This window comes from Malaclemys terrapin, chromosome 5 (assembly GCF_027887155.1).
Source record: "Malaclemys terrapin pileata isolate rMalTer1 chromosome 5, rMalTer1.hap1, whole genome shotgun sequence".
Classification (NCBI taxonomy): domain Eukaryota; kingdom Metazoa; phylum Chordata; order Testudines; family Emydidae; genus Malaclemys; species Malaclemys terrapin.
Window position 1 is genome coordinate 103,304,309 of NC_071509.1, and position 14,100 is coordinate 103,318,408.

Genomic DNA, 14,100 nt, shown 5'->3' on the forward strand with positions numbered 1-14,100 from the left:
GTCCCCCTAACCCTGGAAGAAAAAGGTTTAGTCCCTATGAATCAAAGGAAGAGCCACCTGGAGATGGGAGAAGACCCATCACTCTTATTGGGGATGCTGTACTCTCTGTGGCTCATCTCATCCCTAGAAACATAGAGGAAGAGATGCATTGGCTTTAGCATGAATAGCCTTAGATTGCTCAAAAGGAAGATAGCCCTAGGTGGTGCTCAGATAGCAAGCAAAAATCTTAAATAGCTGATTTTAGATAAGAGTTTCAGTTTGTTATGTGGTGCCAATTTCCTCCTTCCCCATTATTGAACTCCCTCACACACTTTAGAGTGAATAAAATCAACAGAAAAGGGCCAAATTTAAATGAAATCCCACTATAAAAGGAAAAAATATTAAACATTGCATCCCAACTACAATTTGGTCAAAAAGAAAAGTTAGACTGTACAGCTGTGTCTGAGCACTAGCCTCTGGCAGTGCAGGAGTCCCCAACCCACCAGAATAAAATTCTAATTGTAAGACAAGTCTTCATTTTGCACTCCCATCCCCATTTCTTCCCTCAGCTCTCAAGTACGCAGTGTTAACACAGACATTAAAAATGTTAAGAGGGAAAAATGGTAAGAGGGATAAAAAGAGGAGACATTTTAAACACTGACTGAACTTTACCTTCCAGATAAACTTGTTTTATATTCCGCAGCTCTGCAGTTGTTCTGGAGGCAAGAATTTCAGTCAGCACTTTCTCGTTGGTTCCTGCTCCCTACATTAAGAGCACAAATACAGAGCAATTGACACAGTAACTGAGAGAAAGATAATTATTTCTTACAAACCCAACCGCAGTATTCTACCTAACAAACTTTGGGGTGGGGAGAGCACAGTTTTCTTTCTACCAGCTGCGTACTTTTCTTCTTGAAATAAAGTCAGTTTTTAAGGTTTGGTTTGACTTTAAATGGGGCCTAACTGAAAGCTCAACAAAAACAATGGAAAGACTTCTATGACTTCAATGAGCTTTGGATGAGACCCTCAGTGCTCAAGCACACCAAGCTCTATTTCATTTAGGTAACATGATCTGTAACATTAGTGCAGTTGAAATGATGTAACCGTACTTCCTAGGCAACTCTCTGGTGCTCACCTTGTCTTACAACGTCTCAATAGGATCACTCGCATAACTGAGTCAACCCAGGAACTATGGCTACATCACTTGAATTGCACTACATTTACAACCAACCTTTTAGTCACCATGAACACACATTTTTTAAATAAAATTGCCTACTCGGGCACCCAAGTATTTTAAGTCAACGTGCTCTAATTACAATGTGCACAACAGTCACTTTCCACTCCTTTGAGTAGAATATTTATAAAAGCCAAGGCAACACCTTATTTATGCAATCCTGGATTGGCTGTGCCTCTAGGGGGATACAAAATGAATCCTAATCAGCCCTAGCTCAAAATGGTTTTCTTCAAACAAGAAACAGTCAGCCACCTGGCCCCAGCAGATATTTACAACTCTTCTGAAATGAGAAAATTCTATTAATAAATTACTTATAAATAATGAAGTCATTCAGTTTATCCACCATCAGCTGAACACATACAGCTAGACTGACAAAGGTGTGGGGACTAGGGTGACCAGATCGCAAGAGTAAAATAGAGGGACACATGGGAGTCAGCCACAGGCTCACAGCCCTAGGAAGCTGCGAGGGGGGCGCAAGGCCCTGGCTCCAGGCCCCGCCACATGCTGTGGGTCAGAGGCTACAGCCCCCAGCGCATGTCGCAGGTCAGGGGCTGCAAGTGGGGGGGGGGGTCTCAGGGCTAGGGTAGGGGCACAGGAGCAGGGTGCTGAGTTTGGGTGCGGGAGGGGGCTCAGGCCTGGGGCAGGGAGTTGGGGTGTGGGAGGGGCTTCAGGTGCAGGTTCCTGGCGGCGCTTACCTCAGGCGGCTCGCTGGAAGTGGCAACATCTCCCTCTGGGTCCTAGGCGGAGGCGCAGCCAGGCAGCTCTGCGTACTGCCTCTGCTCACAGGCTTCGCCCCAGCAGCTCCCATTGGCCGCAGTTCCTTGCCAATGGGAGCTGCGGAGCCGGCACTCATGGAGGCAGCAGCACACAGAGCCCCTATGGCTCTCCTCTGCCTAGGATCCAGAGGGAGAGGTCGCCACTTCTGGGGAGCTGCATGGAGCCGGGTAGGGAGCCTGACAACCCTACTGAATATCAGGACAAATGGCATCCCGATCATGCATCGGTCGGGACACGAGACAGAGTTAAATATCGGGACGTCTGGTCACCCTAGTGGTGACACTCAGTGCCTAACTTTTAGCCACCTAGAAAAATCACTGAGATTCACAAAACCTGACTTAAGCACATAGGCTCTCTATACAATGAAAGTGGAAAGAGGCGCCTCAGATTGGGATGCACAAAAGCCAGCAGCTCCCTGCCTAAGCAGCCAAGGCACCTAAGTACAAGGCAAGGAGATGCCAAGGTGAGGGGTAGGTCCTAAGACACACACACACACAGAGACCCCAAAGTGCTCAGCACCTAAGTCTGGGCTACAAGGAAGTGCCTCTCTCTGCTTGCGAGTCTGACCTGCAAACCCTCTCTTGGCATTAGACACCTACACCCGTTTTTGCAAAGAGTTCTCTTATAACCTTTAGCCCAGAGGTGAGGGCTTACCCGGGATGTGGGAAACCTCCAATTTAAGTCCCCCTGCCACCTGAGGGGGAAAAAGGATCTGCCACCTCTCCAGTGAGTGCCCTAGCCAGTGAGCTGTGGGATATTCTGACATTGGGCTCCCTCAGTCTCTACTGTTGAAGCTGTTCAGCTGTGGATAAATAAAAACAGTCACTGGAGCAAGGGGACTGGATCCTGGATCTCCCACATGGGTGTCCTAACTACTAGACTATAGAGAATGCACGGTCCTGAAAAATGACACTCTCTCTCTTCCCCACCAACCCCATCACTCTCATTATTTATCCAGCTTAAACAGGAGAGACTGAGGGATGCCGTCCCACCACCTATCAGAATATTCTACAGGACAGTGGTTACGATGCTTACCTGAGAGTTCAGGTTTTAGAGGGGTAGCCGTGTTAGTCTGTATCGGCAAAAACAATGATGAGTCCTTGTGGCACCTTAGAGACTAACAAATTTATTTGGGCATAAGCTTTCATGGGCTATAACCCACTTCATCAGATGCACCTGAGAGTTCAAATCCTTTTCTCATTAGGCAGATGGGGGACTTGAATGGAGGAGGCGGGGGGTGTCTCCCACATCCCAAATAAGTGTTCTAACCACCGGGCTAAAGGTTACAAAAGGAAAGTCCTCCCCCCTCATTTTATGAGCTCACCTATGAGGGCCTAATCCAGCAGGTGAGCTCTCAGCATGCTTACCAGATCAGGCCCTGCAAGCGAGTCAGGTGAAGGAGCACTTGTCTTCCCCCAGTTCATGCATAACACTGGAGCTTAGACATCCAGATGCCTAGGGTGAGGCAGCAGAGCATATGCAGAGAGGCAGAAATATAGGTGTCACGTGAACTTTTACTGCAAAAATTTAGGTGATGAACAAGTTTAGGTGCCCACAGGTCTCGGTAGCATCTGAGTGGGGATGCCTGATTCTGGGATTTAGGCACCTAAAGTGGCAGTTGGGTATCTAAGTCCTTTTGTGAATCTAGCCCACTTATTTTTAAAAAGAAAAAATGTTAACAACCTAACCATCTTTGTTTAATATCATTTATTCTATTTTAACGTTGAGTGTTAGAGGGAAAAGAAAAAAAAAATCTTGCTTCACTATTCATCCCTGCTCTCCTACAACCCTCCATTCTGCCCATTTTTCTTTGCCCTTTTTTAAAAACAAAATTAATTGGGGAGGGACAGTTTTTTTGCCTCTTCTCAGCCAGGCTTCTACTTGTTCCTATGTTCAATGTCCCTTCTCCTTCCCTCTCCAAATATTATTTGAGACGTTACAAAAAAATCCCAGACTTCAAAGTCAATATTTGGTTAGGATACTATTCTCAGCAGGAAGGTCCTTGGAAAAGCAGTTTACGTAGCTAACCTATTAACCAGTGTGCTAACAAAGGTCTTGGGAATTTACCTCTCCAGGTCACTTGACCGAGCACTAGATAGTACCATGTCAAGTTCAACGTTCTCTGGTTTAATTAGTAAATTCTACAAACAATTCAGAGACATTCATATTTTAACCCCTGGCCTTCAAAGTTGAGGTCATCAGGGACAAATAGCAACAGTGCTTCAGAAAAGAAGTCAAGGCACACTGAACAACATGCTCAAACTGTAGGACTAGCTAGATAGCACCAGTTTCCTATTTTATCTGCTTCTTTTTCCCCCAAAAAGGGAGCAATGCATTTAGCCAAAAAGAGAATTGTTACAAATTTACAAGAGTTTAATTCTTCCTATGTATTAATAGTACATTTTTAGACCTGATTCAAAGGGGATAAACACCTGCCCATAAATTTTTACTTAGAGCACCAATTTACAAGAGCATGTCATTGACTAACCCATCTCTATTCAAGGTACCACTTCATCACACTCTGATGTAAATTCACCCGTTAAACTTTTGACCATACTAAAAAATGGAAAGGGGGGTGGGGAGGGACGCATGGAGGTGAACACGACCAAACTACAGAGGGACCTGGAGAGATTAGTGCAGATCTATACAAGGAAAACAATACAGATACCCAATGAAGGGATAAAACCAATCATCAACCACTCCTGATACATCGGTGCACAAGAGGATCTCTCTCAAACAGTGGTTAATAAGAGAAGTTTGGAAACCACTGCACTAACTTATCAACTGCCCTGAACAATCTATGGACCTTGTGATTCCTAGTATGATGTGAGTAAACTGTCTTTTCTGTGTGCTGCACAATAAATATTATACTGAACAATGCGGCAAGGAGTAGTTTTTTTAAACAAAAAACACACACAAAAAACCCACTACACTGAAATTAACTGCTACTAAGTAAGACAAGTCTCAAGGTGCACACCTTTTAATGCCCAACTCCACAGACACTGATCTTTTAACATCTAGTGTTTCTTTGAAAGCAGACATTTTTGTAATTCTTGATTTCTAATCTACCTATCTCGGATGATCTGTTAATAACAAGTCAAGTCATGAAAATCAATGTTAGAAACATGAATGTAATCAGTATAGTATGTTATTAGCATTAAAATGAAATCTCTAACTCAAAGGAAGCAAATCATTCTTAAAGCGACAAGATTGGAGCAAGAAATATTTCTTTCAATTGTTTCATTGTCTCCCACTCCTTTTACCTTAAGGGCATGCTTCAGTTCATGGGCATCAAAAAGTTGTGCTGGTCTCATCAAAGCCACCATCAGGGTTTCAAATTTGCCAGTCAGTTCTGATTTCAGGTCATCTACAAGATCCTAACTCACAGAATAAACAGTGCTACAATTAGGAAGGAAGCCATTTCAAAAGGCATGCATATAGCTGAGACGTTGCTAAGTTTTTTGAGACGGGGGAAGTGTAGCTGAAAGTCTAAGGTAGAGAATGCATAGGTATTTGTAATACAGGAATACATTTTGGTCTGTGGGTTATAGAAAATACTTTGATGAACCTCATTTGAGGACTAAAATTATTAGATGAAAGCAAAAGCAGGATACTAACAGGATAAAAGTAATGAACTAATACAACTTCAGCAAATGAAGGAGTTTTTTGCATATTAAAAAATAGTTTTTAACAGTTAAATGTCCACCTCCCCCCCTTTGTCGTCAGATGGCCACGGGTGTGGTGCTCTGCTCAATGTTGATATCAGTCGGCTGCATGCGTGTGTACCCTGTGTGCTGCCCCAGCTCTACGCAGATAGCTGGCACGGCAGACCCCAAGAGAACCCCCAATGACCACAGACTCTAGTAAGGTACGAAGGCTCCCAGCCAGGTTTATTGTCGAAGAGAAACACTGCCTCTAGCTCGCTGGATTAGATATCGATGGGTCTGCTAGTACATATGTGCTCCCTGACAATGGACCGGCTCAGTCAGTGGCGGGACTTTCCACTGCCCCCTAGGCCAGACAAAGACGTCCACTCAGGGATGTAGTCTTATACACAGGCACAGACAGGTTACGCATCATTGAATGCACTGAGGTACAGCCCCTCTATGCATTACGGTGTTGCCTCTCTTATGGTGCAGGACAAATAAGTATCCATCATACTGTCTATGCATCGTATTGTCCTTTCATATTGTCTATCCATCATATTGTCCTTTCATACTGTCTTTAGGCTGGGTCTGCCTGTTCCTTGTTATCTGTGTCGGATGCGTTCATATCAGGCTGTTCTGGTGCCGTTCTGGCATACGTTCATTTTATTTTATTAGTGCTTTCATACGTGCTTTTAGTAGCCTTCCTCTTGCCAACTTCTGTGAGCAGGGCCTGCCTCTGGCTCACAGCCTAACTTCGCTTTACGTTAGCAACATCTTGACCATTACATCAGTTCAGGCCTCAGGCCTCATACCGGGCTCTGATACCAAGGGTTTATGTCTCAGGGCCTCATCTTACTACACCCTTCAACTGAACTATCTTATTCATAGGGCTTGTCTACACTTACATTTTATAGCACTCTAACTTGCTGACTCAGGGGTGTGAAAAATCACCCCCCTGAGCGCAACAAGTCTGAGCGCTTTAAAGCGCTAGTGTAGACAGGCTCCAACCTGCACTCCCAGCACTCGGAGCTAATCCCCTCGTAGAGGTGGATTACCAGGTGCACTGAGAGAGCTCTCTCGTGAGCGACCACACTCGCACTTCAAAGCACTGCCGCGGGAGCATTCCCATGGCAGCGCTTTGAAGTTTCCAGTGTAGACATACCCATACTGAACACAAGAACAATGGTTGAGATTTTCAATGCTAAGTCTAAATCCCCTAGACAGATTTGGAAATCTCTATCTAGATTTGGAGAAGACTCCATATGCCAGGGCCAGATTTTCCAAAGTTTCAAGCACCCATAATGCCAACTGAAGTCAAGTCACAGGCACTCACCACAAGCACGGGCACTTTGAAATTTAAGCCCACAACCCCTTCTCTTTAGTCACCACCAGTTGTTTGTTTCATTACTTGTATACTGGTTTTCCTGTGCCACTAGATCAAGAATCACCTCTGGCATCAAAATACTTGTATGTCTCTGTATATCAGGAATGAGGATCAATCCTTGAAGCACACAAAAAGAGTAGTAGGAAAGCGAAGATGCCGTTTGGACTATACTGGGTCAGAAGACTCCACAGGAAGAGCACATGGAAAAGAAAATTTAATGTCTATGTGATAATCTAAACTGAATATTCTTATTTCATTGGTGATTATGATATATTTTTAAAGGAAAAGTCAGACAAACAACAGAACCACATATTCTCATTAAATGAACATTCTACAGAAGAGCAGATGGACTGTGAGAGTGTTCCATTCAACTGATTTTTAGAGTACTTTCTTCCTCCTCTTACCCTGCCAAATAAAGTTTTAAAAGCAGCTGCAATTTGTTGGCGTTGAGCATTGCTTCTGCTAGTAAGGATCTTCAGGACAGCCTCTTCATCGGTACCTGAAGTTATTTGAAAAGGGGGGGGGGGAGGGAAGGAAAGAACATTAACAGTTATAAAAACTTTTTTAGAAATCTAATGGTGTAAACTTTGAGAGGACTGAATGTTATGAAGTGTCACTAAATCAAAGATAAAAAGCAGACAGCAGTTTAGTTAAATAGCCACACTGATGAAAATTTCCACCTCAAGCCATACCATTAGATTCTGACACACTGAAAATAAAATGGATGGAGTTCCAACATGCTGCTCTCAGGCAGGATACCACTGCAGGCTCAGCTCCCAACATGACAGACAGCAGCTACAGAAATTAATCATACTTTGTACTTCTATAAAACTTCTCATGTATGACTCTCAGTGATTTACTTCAGGCTAAATGCACCCCTGGAGTTAACACCAGGGATGCATCTAGCCATTAACCCTGATAGGATAGCTATATCCTATTCTTACTTTATGTGCACCAGATGGCAAAACCCTTATTCACACAGAGCAGTTACTATTTCCATTAATGATGCAGCATTAGTAGGGGTATCACAGTGTGGTCCTACATGGATAAACTGAGATACAAAAAGTATATCTATGCCTTACCCAAGCTCAGAGAGGGCTAGATTCACATAGTCCTACCGGCCCTTTGCTCTGGTTATACTGACGCAAAGGGGCCATAGGGCAGAGCTAAGTGCCTCCGAAAAACAGCACCAGGAAAGGGGGCTTCTCTGTAAGACACAGAGCTGGTTATTCCAGCTCTGCATTACCCCCACAAAAACTCCTGATGTGGAGGTCTGGCTAGAGGAGGTAAAGGGTGGATTGCAGTAGAAGAAGTGTAGCAAGGGACTCCCTAAACCTCCACTGATTCCCTCCTGCTGCTAGCCTCACTGAGACCAAGGCAGTAGGGAATGCAAGCTAGGGCAGCAGCTTTTGAACAGGGCCGTGCAAGCATGGGGGCAAGCATGGGCACAGATACACACCCCAGTAATTGTCAGGGGCACAGGATTCCTCCAGCCCCAGCAGCAAGGATGAAAATGGGGGAAGTGAGCTCCTGCTGGGGCAGGCAAGAGGAAAGAGCAAGCTCCTTCCAACCAAGGGAAGAGTTAGTTCCTTCCAGGATGGGGGGGGGGGGGGGGAAAGAGATCCTGCCAGGGCAGGGGAAGAGCGAGCTCCTACCAGGGCCAGGGGGAGGGGATGTGGAGGGAAGAGCAAGCTGGGTTGGGGGGGGGGGGAAGAGGGGGAACAGAATGTGCCCCTGCAAAAGGGGCCAAACTTGAATTCCTGCACACACACCCCTGCTTTTGAATAAGGGAAGTGGCTTGTATCTCCCTGGGCTGGGCTAGGGATGAACTTCCTTGAGAATGGCAGAACCAGAATTGGAAGAAACCCTCACTCTTGTGCTCACAGGGTTAATTCCATCACACATAAAAATTAAAAATCTCTTCTTATCTTTGTTTGCTTTAGCTAATGTAAAACTTCAGTACACAGCCATTGTATTGTGTCAGAAAAGGAAAACGAAAAGCTTCCCATCTAGATGATAGAAATAACTATCTCTGAGCGGACATATCCATAATTCTTACCCAATCCTTTCATTGCCTTACGGAGAGTCTCAGCATCAGTTCTGGCATCAAAACCAGGGAAGTCCTTCACGGTCCCTCTTGCGAACTACAGGAGAAAAATGCCATGAAGCAGCAGATATCGGCTTATTTAATGAGTCCACTGCACATCTGCTCACATTAGGATCACAGCTGTGACTTGGGACTGAGATTTGAATGTTAAATTTTTTTGCTAGAAAAATGCTGTTTAAACCAGTTCTTGCTACAATATCTAAACACAATTCTTACCAGATAGGTGCTAACTTGGTTTCAGTTCAGTGTACACAGGAGCTACCAGGGGCATGGGTACATTTGCATGAAGTGGCTTGCAAGACCAAGGCCTTAAACATTAGCACCTAAAAGCAACGTAGTGACATGGCTCCTATAACGAACCATACCATTTGTGGCTTTACATTTACATACAGGAGATGTCCTAGGAAGAGTTGTACACAGAATCCTAGGGAGACTCGTGCAGTTTTAAAAGAATTGACCCCAGACATAGAATGCAAGAGGTATATCACTTATCTGGAGAACAAGGTATTATAGATCTGTCACACAGCACCACATTTTAAGAAGTTTCATGATACTCTTCTGAAAAACAATATGACACTTTAAAATTCACACTGGCATTCAACTTTACTTCCTGTTTCCTTTGACATGAGCACCTTTTTATTATTGAATGGCCCAGCTAAATTTGGTAAGAAGTAAGTCACAATAGGCAATATAGGTCACAACATAAGAATGAAAGGGTCAGCACATGGGCATGTGCGCACGTACACACACACACACACACACACACACGATTACACTGTTTTGTACATCACCTTCAGAAGTTCTCTTTTAGAATCAAATACATTAAAATTAGCCACCCTTATAGTAAAGTCCGATAGAATTTAATAGGAGTTACTAGGTAGCAGTTATCTCTCTTATTGGATCCTCTAAACACTGCAGAGCAGGGCCCCATTGTACTGTGCTAGGTAGGCAAAATCCCTGCCCCAAAAATCTTACAATTGTAAGACAAGTGATATACTAGGGATGGGAGAGAGGAAACACCAGAGCAAATGCAATTTATATATAAAATTATTATTATTTCCCCTTTTCCCCTCTACCCCAAGCCTAGCCATCATTCACTGAGATTTCTTGTAGGCACCACAGCAGAAAGGCAGTGATCAGCACGACGACAACGTCCCACGTATAAGGCATTTGTTGGAGAAGTGGACAGTTGAGACTGGTACTGCTGGCAGAGCAGAGGTGGATGTATTAAGAAACAGGAATGAGTAGGTAGAGACGGGTAGAGCTATAAAGGGCCCTGAACGTGGAGGAAACCAAAAGGAGAGTCTGGTTTTCAGAGAAAATTCTAATTTGATTAAAAAGAAAGAGACTATGTCTGTTCGTTTTTTTAAATCTGCCTGTACATGACTATCTTCCAGGATTCCATAGTAGGAATATAATTCTCTGTTAACCCCCACCAGATGTTTAAAACACCGATAAAAACGCTGTACATTTTCAATTAAATTTTTTAACACTTTTACTCTCAGGGCAAGTATTTATGTTGTCCTTGCTCTAGATGTTCATTTCACATAACTGCAGCAACGTACTGAATAATCCCAGGGCCTTTTCAAAGATATGGTTTCTTATACCAAATTCTGTTCCTCCTATTCTAGCCCAGTCTGTCAATAAGCTTTCTGTACATCAGTTGAATATTGCGCCCCCGCCCCTTCCTTCCCCCCCCCCCCCCCAAAAAAAATTCCAGTTAACATTCAGGTACAGTTCAAAAATACCAACAAGGATACATGCAAATACAGTAGAAATCCTGAAAATAATTTGTTTATTTCTCTTCAACCATATTTTACAAGCCACCTGGCTTCTGAAAGGAAGTCCTGACCTCAGCTTGGCAATTTCAATTACTCAGTGCTATTGTTACAAATTGGTGGAAGTGATTTTGCATGGGGAGGAGGGGGGTGGGGGGGGAGAGTGGAGAGAGGAAATCGGCCAGAATGGAAAGGAGAAAGCGTAGAACTGACATGGGAACAGTAACCAGCATCAATGCACACTGGAAGTAATAGTTTCTCGAGCCAAGTTTGCATCATGCCCTAGTGGGAGCGTTGCCATGTGTCTCAAATTAATCTCATCTCACACTCTGAGAAGCACTAAAGGTAAACAAACAAATTAACCAGTATCATATCAGCATTTAAACATAAACATAGCAATACAACATTTCTAATAGATTTCTTCAGTTCACAACATACGTGAGGGATGAGATACTCCCCTTGTAACATTTTCTTTTTCCATTTCAAACAACGGGCAGTGTTTCTACTATAAGCCTTACAGCATATATTCATTGTCTTTTCTCAATAGCCTTTGGAAATAAGTCTCTACTGATCACATTAACAAACAGAACTTGATTTAGCAAATCAGATAGAGATTAAAAAAAGGCCTCCATCAGGTTACCTTGTCCATAACCCTTGCCAATGCAAGGTTATTCAACAGAATATTCTCTAGAACTTTACATAGTCTAGTTTTAGATAATTCAAGCCATGGAACTATCACCATTTCCCCTGGGAGACTATTCCACAGTCTCTAAAGCCTCACATTTAGAAAGTGGTTTCCAGCCTCAGGTTTTCCTTTGCTTATCCACTTAACTGGAAACACCCTGAACAATTCATAAATTTCCTTTCAATGATCCTAAGTTACTTAGTCATCTTTTAGCCAAGTTACTGCATTTACTGAGGTTGCCAAAAGATTTCTGAATTTTTTTGGCATAGATATAAGCTAGAAAATCATTCTGGGTATTAGGTTTCAGAGTAGCAGCCGTGTTAGTCTGTATCCGCAAAAAGAACAGGAGTACTTGTGGCACCTTAGAGACTAACAAATTTATTAGAGCATAAGCTTTCGTGGACTACAGCCCACTTCTTCGGATGCATACTTCGGATGGGTATTAGGGTTCATTTGCATGCTACACATTCCACTCTGAAGCAAAGTTGCTATAGCCTATACTGCTACTGTATGTATTTATTGGACTTATAAAATGGCCCTGCCACATGGCTCATATCACAGCCTTTTAGACAGGAGCAGGGTTACCCTTCCACATAGCTTATTTATACCAGTCTTGGGAGTATCTGCTCTCCCTTTTGCAGCCTGTCTTGACCTTGGCATTTCCAGTGAATGCTGCCCCAGGCACCACAAAATCACACATACCCCACACTGATAAAAGTGTGGGTGTGTATGCATAATTTTTTTAAAGACACATATGAAAAATGACTAGAGCAGTATTTTATGTTGGCCATCTAGACACATAGGTTTAAAGGAGAAAAGCTAAGCTCCAGTTAATAGACTCCAACATGGTTGTGCTACTAAACTTAAACTTCTGACAAAGGAAAGAATTACACAGCATCCAAGTGGGAGTCAATGAGTCAGTTCCTGGACGTTAGCACAGAACATGTGCAGGCTGATCATGACACCAGTTGCCCAGAGAAACAGAAGAGGAGAGAAACCTAAACATGCAATCATTTAGGGGCTAACCCTGAAACATTTGTTCATGTAGAGTCCTTACACAAGTAGCATCAGTGAAGTAAATGAGACTACTCAAGGCTCAATTCTGCAAACACACATGTAGTTAAGCACATGAAAAATAATCTCATTGAATGATATTGAGCTCAATGAGATTACCCATGTGCTTGAAAGTAAGCATATGAGAGTTTGCAGGACTGGGACCCAAGTATATTGGGATTGTCAGATCCAACCATTATTTTATAAACAGAAAAGTTTCTTACTGCTCCCTTTTTTAAAATTATTATTTTAAAATTAACCCACATCAGTAGGCACAGTTTCCAATGCAACTAGGTCAACTGAAAATTAGGAAAATATTCTGGTGTACAATGCCATAAGAACGGTCATACAGCCCAGTATCCTGTCTTCTGACAGTGGCCAATGCCAGGTGCTTCAGAGGGAATGAACAGAACAGGTAATCATCAAGTGATCCATCCCATCGCCCATTCCCAGCTTTAGCAAGTGCAGCAGTGTGAGGAAAGCCAACCCTTTAGGTCAACAGCATTCCTCCATTTACAAAGGAGACTAGTGAACAGGGATGCACAGAGTTCAGTCTAGAAATTGTACTACACTATAGTGTAGCTATGTCATTACAGCTATTTCACCAGCTAAATAAACCTTCCTCTGCTGGAAGCGTAGCATGCAAAAATGCTAGTAACTACAATATTTTTTCTGCCATTACTAGGCATAACCAAATATTTAAAGGATTAGGTGAGACACTAAAGAAAATATATTACTGAACCTTTTCAACAATTTATTTGTGATTAAACATATATACACTTTTAATAAAAAGGTGACTATGTTGCACTGTATAACTATTCAAACTCTGACTCTTCAATTCAACACACATACAATATTAGATGGCAATAGTTTTATTTACATTTCATTTTTACTCTGATTTGCATTTTAATTTCATAGCACTGTTTCAAAAATGCTATGAAGTTATCTGGGCCAGACACTAAGAAAACTGTGTGCATTTGTATATATACACATATGAATGCATGCACAATGAAACAGAGCTTATTCTACAGACTTTCTAAAAGGTTCTGCCTTTCTCTGGGATCAATTATGGCTAAAAATGTTGAGACACTTCCAAATACAACCCTCTATGGCTGCATAAACACACACAGAGAAAAAACAGCAACATATTAAACCAGTAGTTCAAGTCTCTGCTCCAAGAAACATTTCTACAAAATGAAACAGTTTAAAAAAGGAAGCAGAGACACACTCATTCCAGAATAGCCTATATAGGGCTGGTGATTATGGCACCCTCATAGGAGGTGCATTCAAGTCCCTGCCCCAAAACAGGCAGAGTGGAGATTCAAACCTGGGTCTCTCACATACCAGGTGAGTGCCCTAACCACTGGGCTATTGGGTAAAATAGGACCAGTACCCCAATCAACCCCAAAATTCCCAACCTGCTCACCCCTGCTGTCTTTTGTGTGGTTAGGCATGC

General features: G+C 42.9%; 1 protein-coding gene across 1 annotated transcript in view; it reads right to left on the reverse strand.

Annotated features, from left to right (window-relative positions):
- ANXA5 (annexin A5) overlaps positions 1–14,100 on the reverse strand; it is a 28,711-nt gene that overhangs the window by 12,241 nt on the left and 2,370 nt on the right. The window contains exons 3-6 of the mRNA XM_054029950.1: positions 9,081–9,165; positions 7,426–7,520; positions 5,254–5,367; positions 652–742 (exon numbers count right to left, since the gene is read on the reverse strand). Coding sequence (XP_053885925.1) covers positions 652–742; positions 5,254–5,367; positions 7,426–7,520; positions 9,081–9,165 — 385 coding nt within the window. The remainder of the gene's footprint in view (positions 1–651; positions 743–5,253; positions 5,368–7,425; positions 7,521–9,080; positions 9,166–14,100) is intronic.